The 24,832-nt window shown below is 42.2% G+C and overlaps 1 protein-coding gene across 1 annotated transcript in view; it reads right to left on the bottom strand.

The window, feature by feature from the left end:
• Window positions 1-454: 454 nt before the first annotated feature.
• Window positions 455-24,832, bottom strand: part of LOC109323091 (prolyl endopeptidase FAP-like) — a 59,713-nt gene continuing 35,335 nt past the window's right edge. The window contains exons 17-26 of the mRNA XM_019554504.1: window positions 24,651-24,698; window positions 20,256-20,354; window positions 17,093-17,162; window positions 15,072-15,266; window positions 11,633-11,687; window positions 7,867-7,966; window positions 3,745-3,803; window positions 2,880-2,952; window positions 2,529-2,602; window positions 455-798 (exon numbers count right to left, since the gene is read on the bottom strand). Coding sequence (XP_019410049.1) covers window positions 697-798; window positions 2,529-2,602; window positions 2,880-2,952; window positions 3,745-3,803; window positions 7,867-7,966; window positions 11,633-11,687; window positions 15,072-15,266; window positions 17,093-17,162; window positions 20,256-20,354; window positions 24,651-24,698 — 875 coding nt within the window. The 3' untranslated portion in view covers window positions 455-696. The remainder of the gene's footprint in view (window positions 799-2,528; window positions 2,603-2,879; window positions 2,953-3,744; window positions 3,804-7,866; window positions 7,967-11,632; window positions 11,688-15,071; window positions 15,267-17,092; window positions 17,163-20,255; window positions 20,355-24,650; window positions 24,699-24,832) is intronic.

Below are 24,832 nucleotides of genomic sequence, written 5' to 3'. Positions count from 1 at the left end.
TTGAGTTTCAAAAATTAGAAAACAAAAATAATTTTTTCATGCATGGCTGAATGTTTACATTTTAGTCCAGACCAAATCTAGGAGCTCAGTGATACTAACTTGGTCCATGGTAGAAAGCACTTAGACATTCAGGAGAAACCCTCTCTTTCACAAATCATTTTAAACTTATTTTCAAAGTAACTACAGTTTAATTTGGACACACATACAAGTTTCAGGCTGATTGTCCAAGCTGTAACTCCAAACCTTGTGAGGATCGCACCTTGATGGGTTCTGCCCCAGATCTGTGCTTCCAGGACATTAATTAATCACACTGCTTTCTTGTCCTTGTCCACATCACTGAGCAACCATATTCATCTGGCTTTACAAGTTTTTTTCCTAAATGAGCTCCTTTTTCTTCATCATAAACCAGAATCTGGAACTTGATTTGTATGCAACATGAGAATAAAAGTACATCATATTTTAAATTTTGATTTTATTTTTTCAAGCAAACAGGTGTTAATTGCGCCAAAACATGTATTAGCATTTCTGCTAATATACAGTAGTAATTATGGATGTAAAGGCAAAAATAAAATCTTAATCCTTAATTATTAATCCACCTTTACAATAGATTTAATCTTGCCAGAGTTGCAACTGCATTCTTTCAAGGCACCCTATGCTCCTAGCAATATTCAGGATCCCTTATGCTGAACACTCAGGTTACTCCAGAAGAGAGAAACACTGTTTGATGAAGTGGGTCATGTGGGTATAGAGATGTTTCCTTGAAAGGCCAGGTATTGCATGGTTCTGATCAGTGTACCACTGAAAAAGAATAACAAAAATTACTTGATTGCTCAGTCCTATTATAACTAAGCAATCTCACAGCAGGTCTTTATTAGCATAAGATGTTAGATGCTTCACAAAAACAAATAGATAGATTTTGCTAAATCTTTTCCCATTTTGTTATATATTTTTGAGGCATTTCCATTTTATTCATCTGACTGAACAAAGTTTCTAAATCATCTTTAAGTCAGAGTCAATGTCCCATAACTGCCAAGTTAGTTGCATCAAGTCAGGCAAAAAACTGCAGACTTCCAGATGTCCCCAGGGAAGTGACTCTGACATGTGCTGCATGATCTTAGCAACTGGGTCACTGACAAGACAGACTTATGTCTTTTATGTAAAAAATATGCATTTTTTAAAGCCAGATCCTTCTCTCTCTTGTATAGTTGCAAGAGAACCAGCATAATTCTGATGGGCACATGAGGAATTCAGGATATTTGGAGCCTACTCAAGGATTCATATTCTTTTGTAAACCAATAAACCATAGCTCTGCAGGAGTTCCTGTAGTCTCATGTGTTTGAGACCTCATGGACTCAGAAAATGGGGAAGAAGCAGAACAGGAAAGGACAGGGATCAGGTTCAAGCACTTGTCATTGAGCAAATACAGTGGGTGTTAGGCCAGGGACAAAGGGCATAGCAGCAGTAGAGCCTGGCATAGATTAAGTGGGTGCATCTACACATGCTATTAGGGTGCAGCAATAAAGTCTGATGCATATTGCATGAGGGTTTATTGCTCCCCGGTGCCACGTTTGAACATATATCTGGGACAGCAGCACATTGAGCTAGATCAGGGCAGCCCCAGCTGCCAGAGGGCCTCAGGGTCAGCCTGCCAACCTGGGGTTGCTCCAACCTGGTTCAACATGCTGTAGGGGGCCTGGCTGAGCCATGAGGGTATTCCAGTGCAGGGCTAGCTGCAAGGCAGCCCCAATTCTGAAGCACCCTAGTACTCCAGCCAACCCAGTCATTGAGTATGCATATGCTGTCGAAGACTAAAAAATTCCACAGTAAGATTGTACTTATATTTACAAGTACTAACCTGCAGCAGAGTTAATTAGCTTACTCCACCCTAATAGCACTGTGTGTGTAGATGCCAAGACATTTACTGCAGAGCTAGTTAGATAAATCCATAGTAAATGTCTCCTGTAAATGTACCTATTGTTTTGTTCTTTCTGCATTATGTTCTTCATTCATCCTTTTCAACTTTGCATCTATTCTACTCCTCTCTCTGCCCCTGCCACCCTACTCAGAATACCCAAATAACCTATTTGTTTCTACTGCAGACATAGTGCTTAGATGTTTCATCTTTTTTCCCTGGTCATTCTTCCCTTGCCTGTGATTGACATGATCAGCCCCTGTGGTGGCACCTCTAGCTTCTGAAGGCAGCTCCTCTTTTATTATATAGTGACAGACCTAGGAAGAGGCATATATACTGGTTTCTCATTCTATTTTTCCAGGGCTCCAAACTACTCTTTGCAAATAAGAGACTGACCATGTGCAGAAGCAGCTGGAAGGACAAAATAGAACGCAACATGTTTGGCAGCTAGTTTTCTGTAAGCACTGAAAAATGATACCTACATCAGTGTTTGGAACTCACTGGGTTAAACTGAGCTGTTAAAAATGTCACCAAATGTTAGATAAACTGCTTAACAGAATTATCAAGTAGATAAATAAGAAAATAGGAAAAAGGAAAATAGTCTGATGTTATCTACCATTGCCTGGAAATCCACCTGTGCGTCAACCAGAGCTTTAGCAATCTGTGCTGAGTTCTGAAAATGCACGTTATCTGGAAAAAAGGGGAAAAAACAAACAAGGAAGAGAGTGGCTGTTAAAACCTAGTAAGTATCAGAAAATAAAAAGTCCTGGTACATTAAGTTGAGTTCATCAGTTGTTGAGTGATATGGCTGACATTACTAACAATGAGTAAGCATTTCTTAATATACGGGATGGAAATGTACCAACCCTCTAAGTACTGACCCTAATTAAAGGCACAGAATGATACTTAATGTTTCTCAAACAAAGTGTTTCTGGCTCAGTACTTGTACTGCCTTTGTGAACCTCACCATCTGCTGTTCCATGGATGAGGAGATATTCCACATTTTGGAAATTCTTTGCTCTCACCATCACAGTTGAATTCTGTTAATAAAAAAAATGAGCAATTCAGCAGTTGCAATTTAGAGCACTTAGTGTTACAGGTAAAAGGCTTCATTGCCTAGTATAACACTAATCAAATCATCATATAAACTGTAGTGATTTTTTATGTCTGGGATTGTAAGGTGGACATACTCAGTGTCCTCTTCCAAATGTCAGTTCACATAAATCTTATGCCCCTACTTTGTCTCACACTGAGGCCATGCCACTCACCTACCCCAAAGTGTTCTACCAGAGCAGATCGGGATGAAGAGTTTCTGCTATTTGGGCTGAGTATTAAAGGCTTGATCCAAAGCTCACTGAAATCGCTGATTTCTGTGGGGTTTTCATCAGGCTGAATAGGGTGTCAGAGCTGACCGAGGTTTAGTGATTGAGGGGAATGGTGATTCTTATTGGGATGGAGGACAGAAGAGGTAATATGCCTTTCCAAGATGTTCAAGTCATTATTACCACAGATTCAGTTTGCATGAAGCAGCTTGCATACCATGCTAAGAAAATAAACATTAACATTAATCTTTCAGCATCTTTCTGGTAAGTTTTCCCTGATTTGGTTTGGTGGAATTATCAGAACTGACACCCTTTGCCCTATAGGGAAAATATGCACCATTTAGTACAGAATATTTAGGACTATTAAATATAGAAAAAAAAGAGTGACTATAGGTAGGTTAATTCCAAAATAATCTTTTACCATCCCAGGTAGCTGATTTACCCTACCCTCTCTTTTGTGCCAATGTGGTTCAAGTTCAAGAAGAATCAACACAAGAAAATAATTCTTACTCTGTAGTGTTCAAGATTATCTGATGGAAGCCCCATAAATCTCTCTGTGTAGATAGATGCTGTAAAAAATAGAGTACAATATATATGATATTTTAAATACTGCACATTTCAATTACTTCAGTTGTGCAAAATAAATTATAAATTATTAGATCTCTTCCCTCTCTCCCATTAGCCTCACAATACAGGATGGCAGAAACATAATCACTTATGAAAATGAATAAATGCTGCAAGTTTACCTGGTCCTAAATAGACCTGAGTATAATGGGCAGCTAATGCATGTGGAATGCTATTTCTTGAATCAGACTAGGGACAGACATTCAAAAAACCTGAGCCTGAATTGATTCAATCTTTGCAGGTTAGTCTAATCTGGCTAGGCTAAACCTGTTTTGTAACCGGACAGACATCCTAGAAATGCAGGCACATGTCTGCAGTGGCTTAGGCTAGAAGCCAGGGGGCACTAGAGCAGCCCTCCCTTCCTTCCACAGGGCTGAGCTGAGGGGGGCATGGCCAGGCACAGGGCACTCTGATTATTTCCCCACCCCCCACAAACTGCCCAGCAGGGAATGTGTCTCACCCCCCACTCAGTGTTTATCAACTCATTAAGAAAACAAAGCCTCTCTCCATTAACTAATGGAACTCTTCTTAAACAGCTTTTTTAAGGAAGGAAATTAAGCTACCTGTTGATTAGCTCCAAAAAACTGTAAGGCAAAGAGAAGTGGGGAAAAAATCCTGTTTAGCAGGGAGAAGCCAGGCAGGTGCTCTGTGTCTGCAAGTCTCTGCCAGAGCTCTGGCCGGGGGGGGGGTGGTGCTCTGCCCTGCCCTGCCCTGCCCTGCCCTGCCCTGCCCTGCCCTGCCCTGCCCAGCCCAGACAGCATGCCAGGATGTGGGGGGTGCCTGGCTTACATCTTAAACCACCAAGGGGTCTCGGGCAGACATTGCATGAACTGGTTTGACCCAAATCAGTTAAGTCTGAGACTGTATTCAATCAGATTTATCTCAAACCAGTTTCAGCCATTTTCAGACTGGTTTATGTACACCGAATATCTGTGCACTGCTCTGTTACAGGTTTAAACCAGGTTCTGATCACCTAAACCAGTTTATGTGTAATTTCTGTCCCTAGCCTCAGTGTCAAAGCTAAGAAGTGGCAGTTCACCTAGAATAGCTGCTTCTACAGACAAAGTCCCTCAACTGAAACTGCTTTACCCTGCAGTGTAAAACTGGGAATCAGCAGTTCAATTTATCAACTGGGGGGAAGCTGTCTGCAAGCCAGACCACAAGGAGTTTTCCTGTAACCAATACCATGAAGTAGAAGTATAGGCAGGGCACTGTTGAATTCCATTCTGTTCCCCCCCCACCACAACAACAGCTGTGGGGGACAGGAGATGGGACAAGTATAAAGCTGTGTATATGATGCCCAGTTCTCTGACCATATTTCATATACCAGGATGCAAAAGGAGTTGGAGTAAGGATTAATTTTACCAGGTTTCCTAAAAATTTGCTAAAGCTCTTTCCAGATATGAGGGAAAAGCAACTACACAATTACTCAATATTTCCCTCTTAGAAAAAAAAGGCTAGAAATTCCTTATGAGGTCACTTTTTTCACTTTAGCCAGATCTTAGAGGATATAGCTTGTGGACAGTTAATCAAGCACTGTCAAAATGTCTAGCAAAAAAGCATGCTCATCTAATGTGTGTCTTGCTAATAAAAGACAAGCAGTTGGGCTCCTACAGCTGAACCATCCCTGAGCCAGACACATTTCTGACTTCATCAAGAAGAACCATGGATATCTGTGAAACCCCATGCAGCAGCACCACTTTCCAATGGCTTTTCTTAGAAAGGGATAAGAAAGCATAATCAGCAACAATGGGTCAAGCTGGGGTATCCTGCTTTTTCAATCTATAATGTCCCCACAATACCAAGTGGGGATTTGCACTTTGCACCACTTAAGTTTTATCATCAAGGTAGATTAGCTTTACAGTGTTAAAGCTCCACTCTGCTCCAGAATTAAAGCTCTTTGGACTTTCCAGGACTTATTTCCTGGGTTTTACTGAAGCTGGTATGAAGGAAAACAAACATCAATGTCAAATGAATGCATCCTTTTTAATCATCATGGTAGTTTTATTAACAATACTTTATGCTGCCGTTGCACTGCTTTACCACTGAGGACAGAGGAACACATATCCTAAACTGGCAAATACAGATCTTTTCTCCATTTTCATTTCAGCTCTTTTAAGTCAACTCTCAAATTATAAAAACTATTCAAGTATGAAGTTTCTAAATGTCATCTAGTCAAGTATTTTCTTTTTTAATTGAAACATAGAGTGACTATAAAATGTGTTGTCATCTAGTGTCAAACATAATAATATTGGGATTATACTTAAAATCTTTTTTCTTAATGATTGGCATCCTTCTGATTTAGAGCAAAATTCTTCCATCTGTTATACCACTGCAAGTCCACCGAGGTTAAAGTGCTCGAGTGGGGGAATTAGCTTGTTGTCATCAAAGGGACAAGGGGAAGCAGAAAACTACTTTAACCAAGGAGTCTGCCTGAGTATAATTTCCATTTCCAGCTGATCAATTGTGCTTCAGAGATGTTATTAACAATTTCCAGGAAATGGAGAGAGAGATCTTTGAAAAAAAGTTTATGGCTGTGATTCTATGCTGAGCATTCAGAAAAGGCTTTTGATATAACTTTGACAGCACTGGGGGCCTTCCTAATTTATCACTGCCTCCCATTTTTGTTATATGGGTTGTTAGTAGTGTCTGGTTGAAAGTGCTGCATGGTGCAGTCTTGCCCCTGCCACTCCTCTCTCACCTTTACTCCTAGCATTGTCTCTATGTGAGGCCTTGTGACTAATTTATGCAGCGTTTGCTTTGGAGTCATTCTCCCCTATGTGGACCAAGGCCTTTTAGGTCTTGTTTTATATCTCTGGCTCATTTACCCTCTTCTGGTATGGAGGCAAAAGAACTACAGAAGAAGTGATAGCTCCATCTAAGACTCCAATCCCTTGAAGCTGTTTGAGGACTATAAATGCTCACAACTGTTCTTTTGCACAAATAATTTAAAAATATCTTTCTGCCTGAGTTCTGGGAATAATTTCTCACAAGAAAATAAAATCTGAAAAACATTGAGGTCAATGCAAAAGACAGAATCTGCAGGTAGAATATTCTCCCAATATCCTTTTACAAATTATTCCTGTTTAACTTGCAAAACATAACACATACAAGAGATGCATGTACTAGAAGATGGAAGGTGAAACTTTCCATTTAACCAAAATGTCTTCTCCCAGCCAGAATTTTTATGCAGACAAATGCACATTATATTAATTTCCTGGAAGTATTTATTCTTTGCTCCTGAAAAAACAGAGTACCAGATTCTCATTTACAAAGAAGCTCTTTTACACCATGCTTGCAGTGTGAAGGGGTTGTAAAATGAATATATTTACATGACATTTTCACCTTTAGTGAGATCCCTTGACACTGTCACTGAGGTGTAAAATTTCCTCAATATAAATGAGTGCCCAAACTGCAGATGGTACATATAACACAACATGAAGTTCAGCTGGTACCTAAGGAAATAAGGAAGTAACTGAGAATCCTGTGTGGAGGCTCCCCTAGGAAAACGGCATAAAACATTTCTCATTCCAGATGTGACTGAGTACATCTCTTTTCAACCACTTTTCAGAAATAGCTTGATGAGCTGTAAGGATAAGTGAGTCCTATCAGGGATAATTTAGCAATAACCATTGAAGGATGACTCTATCAAAGGCAAGGAAATCACCTCAGTTGCCCTTTCAATTTAGTAGCAGAGTTTTAACAACAAGAGTTTGCAGGAAGCCCCCATGCAGCACCCACTGAATGTATATAGTTGTTCAAGAGGGCTTTACAGATGCACAAGTGAGATTAACTAACAAGCTTTCTGCCAACTCACAATATTTGTTTAAATCAGCTTGTTGCAGCTATCCGCAGCAGGGAGAAGATGAAATGGAGCCTTGCAGAGTTTTTATTTCCAGGTGATGGCAATTTCTTTAAGTTGGCAAACTCTTGCCATGACTTCATGTAGAAAGTCATTAAATAGTATGTCTTGTTTTCCAAGACAGTGCTTATTAAATGTTTCCATACCGTAATATTCCCAGCTGGAGACAGGAGCCACTGCTATTCCACATTTAAATACTCCACTGCCAGATCCAAGTGCCAGTGAAGTTACATATCCACCATATGACTAGAGAGAAATCACAGGGAGGTTAATATTCTGTAGCGAAGTCTCACTTTGCTCTGTGAATGCAAGTAATAAAACATTACATCCAAAATAATTATTTGCTTTGACAGCACAGGGAAGGAGGGAAGCAGTAAGAGGTGTACCAATTGAGTCTAGTAAAAGAAATATTTTGCTTCTTTTTGCTGCCTACTTTATTGCTGCATCCAGGACTCTGGTTTGGGTCAGCCCCAGGTTTCCTCTCTTTTACTGAACTACTTAGATTCTCTTAAAAATTGCCATATCAAATTAGGCACAACCAAGTGGCTATACACCAAAAGGCTGTGGATGTTCGCTTCCTCGCAGGCCACGGTACTGCTTCAGGGGAAGGTAAAGCTTTCATTGAAGGTCTTCACAGTTTGTTACTTCCCTCCAGCTTGGAGCAAAGGAGTCTTTTTTTCAGGCTATGGTCTGGTTCTATGTCTACAACATGGTGTTTCAATTAACTGCCTTTCTAAAGCAACAGAAAAGAGACTACAGAATGGTTCCAGACTGCGGACACTAAAGGTCCAAAAAGTAAGCTTTACTTAGTGCTGAATCCAAAGAAATGAGAATGAAACCTCAATATCAAATACCTTTGTTTAGCGACAGATCCAGGGGCATGTGGTGGTGCGGTCACATTCCCCTTCTGCTGAAACCACTGTCCTTGGCTCACCTGGCTGCAGAGGGAGCCCCACAGCCACTCCTGCCCTACTCCAGCTGCAGGCTGCAGTTGTGCAGGGTGCTAGGTTTGCCTGAGAACAGCAGCAGTAGTGGGACAGTTTCCTCTTTCTGCACCTGCTGCTTCCCTAATGTGATCCCTACTGGCTGGGAGCAAGTGCTGGAAGGAGGAAACTGTATCCTGCCACTGCCATTGTCCTTGGCTAATGCAGGTGCTGGAGCAGCCCCAGATCCCCTCCTTCCCCACTCCAGCCTGGGGCTGTAAGGAACAGCTGTATGAGGTGCTGAGCTCTGCTGGGATCATTGGTGGTAGAGTGCAGGTTCCTCCTTCCTGAGCCTTTTCCCATCCAGCAGGGGACACTGGAGAGAAAGAGACAACCAGGCACGAAGCAGACTTGAGGGAGGAACCTATGTGCTGCCGCCTTGGTCGCCAGCTGAGCCCAGCACCCCACGCAGCTGCTGACTGTAGCCCTGGCAGGATCAGGGCAGAAGCAGCTCTGGGGTTCCACCTATACCCCGGTCAGTCAGAGACAGAAACAGTGGTGGCAAAATGGGTGTCCCCCTTCAAGTCCCCTGCTCCCCTGCCAGCACAGGGGTTTGCCCTTCCAGCCACAGGGGATGGGGTGTGCCGCACCCTCTTTAGGAAATCCTGAATCTGCCTATGCCTTTGCTCACTGAACTCACCCTCATAACGGAACATGCACTTGTCATCTCCAATAATTACATCTTTTCCTGTTCCTAAAACCCTTTTTCTCTTCTAAACAGCTGAGGTGAAGCTGCCAGAAAACTAGGCGGAACAATTACTACCTCCCACTGGCTGGTGGTTCCTGGCCTGACTCTCAGGCTGGGAACCAGCAGGGAGAATTAGTTCATAGATGGAGATAAGGCCAAGGGAAGAACAAGCCTGAGCTCAGCATGGCTCTGTGCAAGCAGGTAGGGCTGACTGCTGAGAAAAGGTAGACAGGAGTGTGAAACATTCAGTTTTTTTGGTTGTGGGGAACCTTATGTGTGTTTTCTACTGGGGTCCATATTTCTGGAGCAGGGAGACAACATGGAGATGGAGAGGGAGATGGAGGTAGGAGCCATGGGACTTGTGTAGAAATTAGAGGATAAATGTTTGCAACCTCTATTTTCAAGGGATTAAGGGAAATTTAATCCCTGCTCAAACAAACCACCACCAAACAACCCCCGAATATTTGAAACTGCGAATGCTGAACCCACGAATAACGAGGGTTTCCTGTAAAGTTTATTGGCAATAACGCTTCTATCAGGATAGACAGGAAGGACGCATCTTCCAATTCTATGAAAATATATTAGACCAAGAAGGGTTTTGGGGGGGGAGAAGAAACAGAAAATGACAATTTCCCCTGTAAAAATGAAGACTAGCAGCCTGTGAAATAGTGCCATCATTTTAATAACATGCCTACTGATTGGATACATTGTATCTGACTTGTCGAACATCACAGCTTTCCCAGAAACATATTTTATTAACCTATCAATGGGAGTTTCAGTTGATTTCACCCTAATGTATTCCATCTGTCTTAGAACTGTTTACTGATGCTTACCAGGGTAACTAAAATACTAGTTAGCATTAACTTCATATGTATTTTTAATAGTTTTGTTCATGTGTCTTCTCATATCAGCTACCTGACATTGTTACACTGAATCTGAATCTTCTAAAATCTATTCTGCAATGTCTTTCTGGGTAAGCTGCTTACAGGAAAACTGAGGCAAGGAAATCAAAAGAAAAACATACAGTTGCAGACCAGAACAATTCTCTTGGTTAAAAGACAGTTGGGTAAAGAGTTGGAATAGAAACTCTTTCTGAAAGATGATAAAAAAATGAGCATCTATAAACAGCAAACTACCGAAAAGAATTATTTAATCTGTGGCTAATATCCCAGTTTGTCCAATAAACTCTTCTAGCTACTGATGTCTATTACTTTGTTGGGACAATATTTATTGTTTTCTCTTAAAGCTCTGCTTTCTACACATGACTAAAATTAGCAAGAAGAGGAAAGAAAAAATGATTGTAGTGGCTTCTTCCTGTTCTATTTGGAACAGATTATGCTGTGGAAGACTGGACATAGATACTCACAAATAGCTCTTTTTCCAGTATGAGTCAGATTAGAAAAATACAACCATTTAAAAATAAAGACTACAGTGTGTAAGATTTCTATCACTACTTTGTTTACACTGGCAACAAAATGGTTTGAATAATGGTTCTTGTGAACTTCACTAACTCCACTTGCTGGTCTCCAAGTTGAGACAGGAAAACTTAAAGAAATAAGACCTTCTCCAGAAGGTTTAAGTTCATTCTTACCTTATCCTATTTGGTTCACCCATCTCTCTGGGGATGTGCAGCTTTCAGCTCATTTCAATGGAAAGAATGGATTCTAATTTGAAAAAGAGGGCTTCCCCTCTGCCCCCATAAAGTTCATTCTAATGGACTATTTCAAACCAGACAAAATAAAGAAGAATGGAATGAATGTTACGAGTCTTGCCAAGGTCAGTGGTTTCAGACCAGAAGGTTCTGCTCGTTTTTTAAATTTCAGATAATAATTAAGTTCCTGCCCCTTGAATTTTGATGTCAGCATCAGGTTCAAATGAACTGCTGAATTAACAGAGAAGCCAACCTAAACATTTGAGTGTCAATTGGCTTCAACCAAAAACTGCATTTTGGTTGATAGCTATTCAAAATTCAGGCCAGGTCTATCAAAGAGCTTGAAATTCTCAGAGAACCTGGCCCAAATGTGGGATTTATAATACAAATCAGAGTCCAGGGCAGCAGTCTGCTTTACCATAGCTGCAAATTTTAGGCTTCTAATGAGATAAATAGTTCATTTTACAATGATACCCAAAATGGAGAAGCAGCTTTCAAGGGACTGTGTGACAGCAAAGGAAGACTTTTAGAAAACACTAAAACGATTAAGAAAAAAATAAGAAATATCAAAAACAGCAGCAATGACTTACCCAGCCCCATATTGCTATTCTTTTTTCATCAACAAAACCCATTTCTATAAATTTCCTGTTGTAAAGAAAAAGCACAATTATAAATGCCTTATTTTTCCTAGGCAGGATTATTTATCTAGCATTTTGCTAATAAACACAAGTCAAACTTCTTGTATTCTTTCTGAACACGTCAGATTATCACACAGATGTACCTCTAAGAACACTGCGTCTGACTTCTACAAGGAAACAAACAAGAAATTCATGAATTTTAGGGGCCAAAAGGACCGCAATGTCATTCAGGCAGATATCATGAAAGAAAGAAATGCCACACAGTTCAGTCTCCTTGCTCCCTTTTTTCAAGTCTAAACAGGGGAGATCAGAGTTCTACCCCCTGCAATACTTAAGGACCAGCAAAAGTACTGATCACAGAGTGGAGTGGTAACCAAACAAGAGAAGCTCAATAAACACTGATATCCACCTTAATCTCAGATTGCCTCCATTTGGTCTCTAATTTAAAATCACCATGTGATATAAATGATAGTGTGACATGATATTCACAAATACAGGAAAGGAGCTAACAAGATGCACATATGCCCAAACCTGGATCTCCTGCTGTTGTAATTTTACCCGTTTCCTAATGCTAGGCTTTGCTGTGTTGTTATGGACACATAGGCCTTATCCTGCAAGGTGCTCAGCATATCTGAACCTCTCAGGAGGTATTTTGCAGCTTTGGGCCATAGGATTAAAGACTCCTTGTGGCAAAGACTTGTCTTCTTTAAAAAAATTGCATGTAAAGCATCATGTACATTCCTGACACTGAAATTAAAATATCAGGGATAACATCTCCAAAATAGGTGCATGGTAAAGAATTTAGAGAAAATGAAAAAGCAGATGTTTATTTAGGTGCTCAACTGTTAGGCAAGTTGAAGAAAAAAAACAGAATTAATAGTGTCAAGTTTTGTGCCACTGCACTTCTTCATAACTCTGGAAACATTTTGAGAAAGGAAAGATGGGTTTATGCACAGGGATATTTATCTTATGAAGCCACTTAGAAAAGTAGCCAAATAATAATATGGGTGAATTATCAGTGTACAGTGTAGCAGACAATGTGATACAACAGTGAACAAATGTCAGGGAGCGTAAAGACAACACAATAAGATCACTTGCTTTCAGCTAAATTCATGCTCCAGATTAGAGGTAAGCATAGTGAGATAGACAACAAATAGGGCCAGATTCACCCCAGGCTCTCCTCCAGGCCAGCAATACTCAAAAAGGTGTGGTATGAACTGGGAGGGACATGGCTAGATATGGGCTGACACAATATGCCCTGATTCATCAGGGCCCTGCAGCAGTTTTAACCATTTTAAAGATCCTCTCTCAGGGAGGGGCTCCTCACTGGAGTACCTATGGTTTAATAATAGACTAAGTGACATTCACATAATTAAAGGCAACATTGATTCAGATGCTGATGGTAAACTGAGGAATGTTTGCACATTAAATCTGTGATGATTTCAGCCATTCCTTTACAGGCTGCCAGAGCAAACTGCACCTACAGAATCATCTTTGTCTCACTTTGTCTCTGACAGGTGGCTTTTTACTACTTTAATGTCTCAGTGACACTTTAGGGCAATAAAAAGTAAGTTATAACTTTTATGATTACTATAAAGCAAATGATGTTGTTGTTTCAGGAAAGGAAAACAAGTGATGTGTGACACATAGAAGCCTGAAAAGATAAAAAAGGCTGTTTTGGTTCAGTCACCACTGAAGATGATAACAGTAACACAGTACTTAATGCAATACCAGCTAAAGAGGAAATGGAGGTCAGTAAGCAGAAACAGGAAAGAGGAGATAAAAAGAGTACCCAGAAAATGTGCTCAAGCATACAGAGAAAAACTATAGGAGTCAAGACTCCTGGGTTCTGTTCCTGGCTGGGCTATTCAGAGCCAGTTTTTTCACTTGGGTGTGCCTAGTTTCACTGTACCAAGAAACCTATCTAGATCAAATTAAGTTTCCTCTCATGTCACACAGTTCCCTACATCCATGTCTACTTCAATTCTAAATGCCTGCCTTAGAAATTATCTTGTTCCCCTGAAAATGTTAGATGGGGCTTCTTTTCTGATACTTTTAACTCTTCCTTCCTTCCAGAGAATCCAGAGTGATATTTCCCTGTTGACATTCCCTTTCAAATGTTTGTGTAGAGTTGTGTAGGAAATGAAGAAGTTTTGAACTCCTGCTGGCTTCAAACATTTTTGTATCATTTCTTGGTACTTCACAATGGCAATAAAGATGGTCTTATGGCTCTTATGACTCTTTAGAGATCCAAAGATGGTGGTTAAGCTCTATCACAGACCACGAGGCAAGGTTTTTTGTGGATGATATTTTTTATTGGACCAAGAGCTGGAAGGTATACAAACCTCTTTTCAGGTTTGAAGTACCCTCCCTCAGGGTACCTTTCCTTCATATGGCCCACCTATACGGGTAGTGCACCAAAAAATATTACCTACAAAAATCCTTGCCTTTCACATTTTCCTGGACTATCATGGCTATAGCATCACTCCAACTCCATCTGATCTTGAGCAAGTAAACTGATTTCTTATCTCAGTTTTCCCCACCTGTAAAAATGGGCAACATATTGATTTACCTCACAACACTAATGAAAGGCTTTCTGCATAACTCTTCAAGTGATCTTAAACCCTAGAACTGAAGCCACAGCAGTATTCTTATAAAACTGAACTAGTGGTAGTGAAAAGTACTCTATATGATGATCTTTACTTCCCATGAAGCGATGCGTCCAGGGACACCCATGTAACCACATGAATGTCAGGTATGACTCTAATTTTTTATGCCTATGGCCAGTCTAGATGAGTGTGGACATGCAGTATGTCGCGCAGCAGACCTGTCTGTGGTGCTACACACTGCACATGCAAGTGTTCCCCATGCTGCTACCTTGCAGCATGGGGGGGTGGGGGGCGGTTGACCCCAGGAGTTCCTGGGCTAAAAATACCCCACACTGAAAAAATGGGGATAGTGCATGTGGCAACAGGGCACTCCACCCAAAACCAGAGCCTGGCTGGCCAGAGCCACACCCCAGCTGTCGGCCAAGCTTCCTGCCATGACTACAGTCCCAGGAGACCCCCAGGGTCCCAGGTAAGGCTGCTGGAGCCACCACAGTTGCTGGCCACAGCCTCCCCTGTCCCACCTGGGGTAATTTGCCATGCGCCAGAGTGCACGTGACATGGGTATTCCCTGAGGATAAGTAGCAGCGACACAATTTACACCCTGGGAAACAAACATCCATGCTCATTAGGACATACCTTATGAGTCTTAACTATTATCCCAACTACCAGAAATCCCAACAGAGTGGTGCTAGAAAGACTGTGATGTACTTACTACTCTGTCTCTAGTATGTCTGACTTGGTGGTGCTCAACAAGCAAAAAGGCATAGGATCCTGGTACTCACTTCACTGCTGAGATTTGATCTTCAACTTCATAGAGTCCTAGTCTTCGATACACTGCATATAACATCTTGTCACCTTGAAAAGCTGTCCCTCGGCCATCCACAACAACAGCTATGATCCCCTCTTTGCTTACAAGATAGGTTATCCAGCTAACACTAAATGTGAGCCTTACATCCTGACTGCAAGGGCCTCCATACCTAAAGAAAATAGTTAAAGATTCTCAGATTCATATTTTATAGATGAACTTTCTAGGTTGAAACAAAACTTTTATCAAATACAAGACATAAATAATATTCTAACTAAGGGCTGCATCTAAAAAGGAAATTTTTTGAGTCCATAGTCCTAATGAGCAGCCTAACAATATCTTGAGAGGGGAAATGTCTGGAATATTGTACATCTACCTCACATTTCTCCACATTTGTTTTTGTATGAGGTAGAACAAGTTTATTGTGTTTGGAAAGGAGAAGCAGGTAGATCTTCACCTTGATGTTGCTGTGAGATTTCACTAGCTACAATCCATTGCTAATAATACAGAGCTACTGTATTTATTCAATTAGAAGACAAAACTTTCCCCACCATTTAGCATGGGGAAAAAAGCCCCTCACCTTAAAACAAAGCATAAGGTAGCAGGCAGCTGCTGTGTCCCAAGCCCAGGTCAGAGCCAAAGCCAGGGCCAGAGCAGGGGCTGGGGCCGGGGCCAGCCTCCAGTGCCTCCCCCCATGCTGCTTCTTCCTCTCTCCCCCTCTGCTGCACTCCTCCAACCTTTGCTCCATGCCACCAGGCTCTGTCCTTGCTGCAGCCTGGCCCTATGGCAGCAGTACCAACTCCGCACTGCTGTTACAGGTCCAAACTGGTGCCATGCTCCATACCCAAGGCTGGGCAACGGTGGGGGTGTGGAAGGGCAGGTGGTGGGGGAAGAGATTTTGGGGGGGGGTGAAGATGGGAGGATGGGGCAGGGACCTGAGACTGAGGCGTCAAAAGTTGTGTGAAGGGGATGAGGGAGAGGAACAGGACAAAGGGGGAATTAGGGCAGCCTGAAGCTGCAGGGAGTGGTGGGGAACAGGCAGCAGAGGGCAAACTGCCTGCCTCTCTCACTGCCTGCCTCACCACCTCCACACTGCCTGTCCCAGTACTGCTTGCCCCCCTTCCACTGCCTGCCCTACCATATGGCCCTCTACTGTCCCACCCCCCCACCTGGCACAATAGTGGCCCCCTCATCATCTCTTCCCCCACCAGCTGCGGGGATGAGTTTAAGATGATCCTCTAATAATTAGATTCAATATATGGAAAATTATAATCAATTTATATATTTTCTATGGATAGAATTCAATTATTGGGGGGACATCTTACATTCAGGGTTGTCTTGTATTCTGGTAAATATGGTAGATTTAGTCATCTGTTTCAGTCCAGAATGAGGGGCATCATATGGCAGCACTGTTTCTGGAGGAACTTCGTTAAGGCATTAAACCTCACAGCCACGCTTCCTCCCTGCTCATCAGACCAGTAATGGAGGGCACAAAACCAAGCCTCCCATTTTCCCCTTTCTGCCCCTTTCTTTCCTACTTGATTACATGGAGGAAGGTAGCCAGACTCTACTTTCCCCTGCAACACCTGGAGCCACATTCTGTATGAGCAATCCAGTCTGGAAGCAAGACAGTACGAGGAGTTTGCCTTCCCTGTACACTTGAGTAAAGGCAAGGTACAATCTAGGAAAATATTTATCATTTTGCTTAAATATACAAGATTGAGTCATACCATACTTTCTTATGTTATAAGCGTGAAACCCTGTATACTATTTTGGACAACAAAAAATAAATGATAATGGTATGGAATAAATGGAAGAAGCAATGGAACTAACAACCACAAATGATTACATTCCCTAAATCAGAGGACTGGTGTGTTTTACCTTTCTTTTGTATGCTAATGCATGTTTCTGTGAACTGTATGTGAACTGTAATAACAAATGCCCTTTCTGACAATCAGGCTGTTAAAAACAACAAAATAAAAATAAAAGCTTACATACACCTGAATTAGCAGAGGATACTTCTTAGATCTATCAAACTCTGGGGGTAAAAGCATCTTGTACCACAGAGCTAAAAAAAAAAGATGAGTTACAAATATATCATTAGTGGTTATGATGATTCTGGTATGCATACTTCATTATCTGTGAGAACAGCATCTCAAATGAGTCAGTGAGAAACATGATGTTTGTGAATTCTGAGTAAAGAATAAATTCAACATTTTTTTCCTGATTTGACTGCTTTAAACAATCTTAAAGTAATGAAGTGTGCAGGGTTTTTTTTCTTTAAATTGATCAACATACAATTATTGCACAGAATATCAGGGCCCAATTTCTTCCGATATCTGGGAAAAATGAAATCAGGAAAAAAACTCATATCTCAGTGGGATATATAAATTCAGGAAACTTTAAATTGATTCATTACTATAGAAGAATGTTATTAAAATTATAAGTGATAACTTCAAAATACAAAGCCTACCTTTCAAGGTATTAAACTAAGTATTACTGCATGGATGACAGTTTCAGTATCACTTTTTACAGTTATCACAGTGTACTCTTTTTCTTTTTTTGTGTGATATTGAAGGATTTTGAAGTCACATACAGCTGCAGCCTTTTGCATCTTTGCAGTAAGGATATATTTTATAGACGGTAGAAGCAGAATATTATTTTGGTAAGTTGCCTATAGTGAATTAGTGTCAGAGGCTAGGGACAGATATTCAAAAAGCTGAGACTGAACTAATTCAACCTTTGCAGATTAGTCTAACCTGCCTAGGCTGAACTGGTTTGTAACAGGACAAACTTCCCTTCTGGTCTGAGGCAATGCAGGTACATGCCTGCAGTTGCTCAGGCCAGGCACTGGGGGACACTGGAAAGCACCCTCCGCTGTAGGGAAGGTGTGCTGGGGCAGCGTGGCCTGTCCGGACTGAACTAGCCAGAGAGAGGTTTAATTCCTCCCTCTTTATCCCAGTGGCAGGGACCCCAGCCAGGTCTCCCACCTCCCTGCTCCTACAGCAGTGGGGCACCATGGCCCCTGAGGCAGAGGGGGCAGGGAGGAGAGCCCCCAACCAGCACCAGGGTCTGCCTGCCATTGCCCCCGCGCTCCCTGCCCTGGAATAGGCCCCCTGCTGTCCCCTCCGCTAGATGACAGAGGGAGGAAGAATCAACCCCCACCCCAAGGGGCCCTGCTGGCCAGCATCTGGCCATGGCCCTGCCCTGCCACTGCAGCAGGAGGGAGCAGGGCCCTTGTTTGGGGCAGAAGTCCGTCATAATGTGGGGGAACACAAGCCCCTTCCTGGCAGGGGTGCTGTGCTGCAGGGCCGGCAGAGCTGCAGTGGGCTGCATGTGGCAGCACCAGGGTCCGGAGCAGGCCAGAGCCCTGCAAGCCCCCCACAGCACTGCTGCGCTCTGCAGAGCGGCCCCCGCGGGGAAGAGATTTATGTTCCGGGAAGCCATGACAGGCTGCCTATCACTGTCACTCGCCGCTTGGCACTCGAGCTGTAAGTGGAGGCAAGGCCAGGTCCCCGCTGCTTGGTCTGTGCTCAGGGCAAGCCCCCTCCCAGCAAAAGGAGGCTTATTCAGCCATTGGCCCTGAGCACAGGCTAAGCAGTGGCTGCAGCCAGGCCAGGCTAACCCCACTCTGGTGCCACCAGCCAGCAGCTGAACACGACCCCCCTCTTGCCAGGAGAGGGCTTGACCCAAGCACAGAGAGGCTACTGGCACTACAGTGGGGTCTGTCCGGCCTGGCTGCTGCCACTCTGTGCTCGGGGCCAGCCTCCTCCTGGCAGGAGGGGACTTATTCTGGCACTGGCCCTGAGCACAAGCTAAGCAGCAGCTGCAGCTGGGATCGGCAGGCCCCACTGTGGTGCCAGCGGCCTCTCTGAATAAGCCCCCACCTGCTGGGAGGCAGCTGGCCCCGAGCACAGAGCTGTGGCTGGGCTGGACAGAACCCACTGCAGTGCCAGCGACTTCTCTGTGCTCAGGTCAAGCACCCTCTGGGCAGGAGGGGGTTTATTCAGTTGCTGGTTGCTGGCACTGCAGCAGGGTCTGCTCAGCTTGGCTGCAGCAGCCACTTGGCCTCTGCTTGGGGCCAGTGGCTGACTAAGCCCCCACTTGCCAGGATGGGGCTTGCTCTGAGCATATACCAGGTGGTGGGGGGCAGGCCCTGCCCCTGCCTGGCAGCTGGAGTGGCAAGCAGTGCGTGACCATGACAGGTAGCAACCCGTCACAGCTTCTCGGAGTGCAAGCCTCTTCCTGGTGGTGGCTGCTCTACAAGGCTGACAGAGGTGTTGTGGAGCGTGGCAGTGCTGCAGGGGGCTTATAGGGCTCTGGCCTGCTCCAGACCCCGGTGCTGTTGCGCACAGGCCACTGCAGCTCTGCTGGCCTTGAAGCACAGCTCCTGCGCCAGGAAGGGGCTCATGCTCCCCCACATTATGATACGGGCTTCTGCCCCTAACAAGGGCCCTTGCTCCCTCCCACTGCAGCAACAGCGTGGGAGCATGGCCAGGCAGGGCCCCTGGGGCAGGTAACAGGGAGTGCAGCAGTGAGGGTGGGCAGACCCAGCTGCCAGTGTGGGTAGAGGGGAGACTAATTTTCCTTTCTGCCCACCTCTTCCTCAGGGGCCATGATGCCCCACTGCTGCAGCAGTGAGCGGGGAGTGCTCAGCAGACCCAGCTCGGGTCCCTGCAGGTAGGATAGAGAGGGGGGACTAAAAACCCTTCCTGGCTAGACCCCTGTCCCTGTCTGTTCCTGCTTTAGCTGGGGAGCAGAGAGGAGCCCTGGCTGGGCTGGAGCACAGAGCCCAACCCAGAGGGGATACAGGGGGTCTCTGGTTTTACTTAAACCAGCAAGCAGTCTGGGACAGACATTGCATAAACAGGTTTGAGCCAAATCAGTTAAGCCTAGTACTACATTTGATCAGGTTTATCTCAAACCAATTTCAGCCATTTTGAAACTGGTTTATGTGTACTGAATGTCTGTTCTGTTCCAGGTTTAAACGAGTTTCTGATCACTTATACCAGTTTATGTGTAATGTCTGTCCCTAGCCAGAATGAGGAACAGCAACTTACAAGTTTTGATTCCAAATCTCTTGCATGCACACTTAGACACTACTTTCTCCAATAAAATATGTATAAAAATAATAATATAAAAGAAAATGTAGAATTCTTACTTATTCCATCCACTTCAAGTTTATTAATTTCCTCTTTTGGCATTTTGATATTTACCAACTCAGACTGTAATTCTGAATTGTCTTCCATGATTCTCAGCTCTGAGTAAAAGACATTTCCATATTAGCAATCAATGTGCTGTTAACTCATCTCTGTTAATTAAGACACCGTCATTTTGTTTGTGACTAAACTAAACCAAACCAGAAGATGATAAAAACTCATACAAATAAAATAATGAGTTTAAGTAAATGAAATGGGCTTTAACTAGCAAATATATCTTGGGACAGATGCACAGTTGAATCCTAAAACCAGTGTTTCATCTAGCAGCCCCTGGCTTATAGTGGCTCTATGTGCTCTATGTCACTTGCAAAGCACAGGTGGGTATCTAACTCCCAAGGGACCTATTGCTGCTCTAGGCTGTCAGCTCTGCTACATCTGTCACTCAGCTACCATAGTGGGAAACTGGGAGAGAGTGCACGCTGTATTGTGTGTGGCAGAGATACAGAGGTAGGGATTATCTTCATTCTGTAGGACACAGCTTCTTCTAGTCCTCTATAGGGCCTGACAGGGGAGGCTGAGGAGCCATTGTGCATTATTACCATTTTAGTTCAACCAGGAAAGAAATGTTCAGAATCAACATAGTGCAGTTCTTTCCCCTCTATTAGAAGCCTTACGTAACACAGCACTACCTCATTGCCAGCTGAGTCACATTAGGCTGAAGGAGTCAGGTGTGTGGGCATAACCATTTTTCTATGATCCATGAGCATAACCAATGCCATCCCAGCACTATATCATTCGAAACATGGCTGTGAAGGCCTATAGAGCTGGTCTAGATTACGTTGTGGAACAAAGTCACTTGGCTAACTTCTTGATCACTTGGCAGGATTACTATCCAAGATGGTGGGCTTGTCTACACATGCATTAATGCGCTTTTCCTAATGTTAATTAAATTTAGTACCTCCAGTGTGAGGTACTAAATTAATATGCATTAGGCTGCGCTAATGTGCAGCAGCATAAGTGCATGTTTTTTAGGTGATGCTCAATGCACAAGTAGTCTATTTTACTGTACATTAACATAATACCACATTTTTATGTGCTTCTTTAATGTACAGTAAAAAAGGCTACTGTGCATTAAAGCACATGTGTAGTGCCCACTGCATTTGATGGCATAGGCGGATTAATGAACAGGCAAGCTGGGCAGCTCAGCTCTCATGGGGGGAGTGGGCCTCCAATTTTGTGCTTGCCCAGGGCCCCCGTACATGTTAATCCACCTCTATTTGAAGGTGACCAGTCAGGCTACCTTCACTGAAAAAGGTTGGCTTCCTGTCTGTGGTGGTGGCACAGATTATTGGATTATGGTAGTTTCCCTATTTGAGGAACTAATAGTTCAAGTTTCGTTCCTTTGCCTCTTACAACTTTTTCTATGGCAACTTTTTCTCAGTGACTTCAGAGTCACTACCGTTAGTTAGCTCTCATATCATGGTCCTTTCCTGGGGGTCATTTTTCTTAACTGGTTGTCCGTATTTACATATAAACCAGATTGTTAACACATATTCTTTATGGGATAAGAGGTCAGTCTGGGACTGCTATTTTTCTCTGTCCACTTTCCCCTTACTCTTTTTGTTTCCTGCTTGCAGTGTGCCTCTTCAAACATTTATCTCTATTTATGCTATCACCATTTAGTGGGTTACTGCCCATTCTACTTTATCTTGATTCATATTGGCAAGATACGCTGCACTTCCTTATATTTGAAATAACCGTTCTTTGTTTTTCTGTTGTGACTTTTTCGAACTGCATTTAATTTCAATATAAGCAGGGTCATTTTTGGCTCTTTTTAAAAATCAAGTGAAAATCAAACTTACTGATATGTAATTAAAAACATTCAATTAAATCAAAATTGTAAAAATTAATTAATAAAGAAAATAATTTTTAAAGTATTGTTAATTTGCAATGTAGCTTGGAGAAATTACTAGTTGAAATGAAAACTTGATTGTCAAAATGCTTTCCATTACTGGGAATGGGAAAAGGATATTGTGCATAATGAAAATCTGTGACCTGAATCTTCCCCTTCAAATTGAAACAGAACCTTATTTGGCTTTTTGAACACTTCAAGAAGCTTTTCTTTGTTATTTTACAGTTTTGAAAACCACTTCCAGAACCTGAAATAATACTAGAAGCACTAAGCCTCACATATTTCTAGCCAGACTGGGCAAAGGACATACCAGAAGTCTTACAAGAAAGCTTATTCTTACATATTTGCAGATTTGCTTATTCTAACAGGTTTGCAGATCTAAGAATTCTAGAAAAAGACTGAACAAGCATCCCAACCTTGGGTATTAATCCAAACTACTCTAAACTTCCTGGTCTGTACATTGCTAAAGTAGACTAGGGACAACCCAAGCAAAGCTTCTAAACTGGTATGTATCAATTTAGCTACACGAGTCCTATTAGAATGAATTATTAATAATGTCATATTACCGCCAACTACAATGGAAATAGATTTGCTGCTTCATCTTGCGCCACCTAGACCAAAACATACTCTGAGCATGCCCTAAGAGCAGCTAATTTGAGCAAGGAGTATAAAAATTAACAATATTCTTGAAGAGATAAAAGAAGACAGTTTGAAAGTGTTTTCTTCTAAGAAGCCCTTTGGCTGGTCAAGGCACAAGAAAAGCAAAGATAAAAGTCCATCCCATGAAGCATTTTTACCTAGTCTCAGAGAACTACATATTTATAATGAAACACTGTTCACCATTGCATACAGTCGGTGTGCTTTGTTGAGGAAATGAGAAAGGATACTTAATATGCCTGACTTCAACAAACCACAAAATGTCACAATTTATGCAAAGATAAAAATGCTTCATGCACTGAGTACGTATAAGCCCCTCGCAAAAGGAGAAAATAAATGAACGCTGAGTTTGTGCAGCACCTAGTACAGACCTTAACTATTTAATACAAATTAATTCTATTAATAAACATGTCAGATTGAACAATCTTTTACAGCTCTAAACATTTTTGGGGCCAAATTTTGAAAAGGTTTAGAATGCATAACTTTTGTTGAACTGCACAGGATAAAGAGATCTTGCAATCCCATTGAATAACAGGGTACATGGGAATAGAAACATTTCTACTTTATGCTTGTGCCTCAGTTCACTGGCAATGTGCATGAATTAGGGGGGAGTAGAAACTCTAAGACCCTCAGAATCAGAGCTGTCTGTGAATTTGCCAATGAAATGCTTTTCAGTGAAAAATGCTAATTTTTTAATAGAAATTTTGTGCAGGAATGTGCCATCTTTAGCAAAGATTTTTCAATTTCTGGAAAGAATTTCTGGTCAAAATGTGGTTGGGTATTCAACAGGCTTATGTCTCAACTTAACTTGATTTAGAGCAGGGGCTCCCAAACTGTGGTATACATATGCCTAGAAGTATGCAAGACATCTCTTGGGGGAACAAAGGAGAAATTGTGTAATGGCGGATTTAATTTTGATTATAATAACTGGCATCTAAGGAGTTAAAATATAAAATGCATGCTGAAATGGGTAGTGGGCAGCTGGTAAACCTGGAAGGGGGTACACAATGAGAAAAAGTTCGGGAACCTCTGATTTAGACCAACAATTTGAACCTCAATCTGTCACATGGAGGGTGAACCTGCTACCTGCCAGGCTTTGGCTATGCTGGAGCTGGTCCTCCATCAATTTCTCCTGTTGAAGCTATTCCCTTTGACTAAGAAACTGAATATTTATTGGAACAGGTACTGGGGCCTTGTCTTTCTACATATCAAGTTTGATGTCTTTACAAGGGGCTACAAAATCTGGGGTTTTTCCCCCCTCCTCTCTCTGACACAATGTCATGCAGACATTGATACTGAGATTCATGTCCCTGACTTGAATCAGGTACAGCAAAGACTTGTACCTCCATCCTCCCCATCCCCTATAAGTGCCCTAATCACTGGGATATGGACTATTCCATGTATGATGTCTGACTACCTTTCTCTCATTTTCCATGAATCAAAAAAAACCCCTAAACAATCTTAAGTTCATTTTAAAGTGAAAAAAGGAAAACTATTTCACAGGATTGGAAACAATGTGTTTCCACAGTTCTACTCAGGAACTATCCACTGATCACTGCCAATACTCATTAAAGCTACTGATTATAAACAAGAAAAAATATATGAGGGTGTAATAGAAAACTGGACTCAACAATAATGCATAAAAAATACAAGGCATTCAAATTTCACAGTGATCTCTCAAAAATTGGATATTATTTTAATTTAATCTAATTCAAGCATGTGGCTAAAAACATTTTAATTTTTAATCCTAACGCCATATTATGGGAGTTGCTAATTTAAGATTCATGATAAAAACAATGGACAGAAGTATACAGAATATTTTCAGTACCTCTATCATACTGGGTCTCAAAAAGAGTGGAAATAGGAATGCCTGGACCTGTTATAAGAGTTAACAGAGAAATACTGTTTTATATTTTGAAACATAACTGGGTGAAGTGTACAGTTAACATTAAAATATCACTGATAAAAACTAGCAAGTAGCCCAAATGTTGTTGCAGAGACATTTACATA

This window comes from Crocodylus porosus, unplaced genomic scaffold (assembly GCF_001723895.1).
Source record: "Crocodylus porosus isolate Cpor-Errol unplaced genomic scaffold, CroPor_comp1, whole genome shotgun sequence".
In the NCBI taxonomy this organism is placed as follows: Eukaryota; Metazoa; Chordata; order Crocodylia; family Crocodylidae; genus Crocodylus; species Crocodylus porosus.
This window is presented reverse-complemented; position numbering and strand designations above follow the sequence as displayed.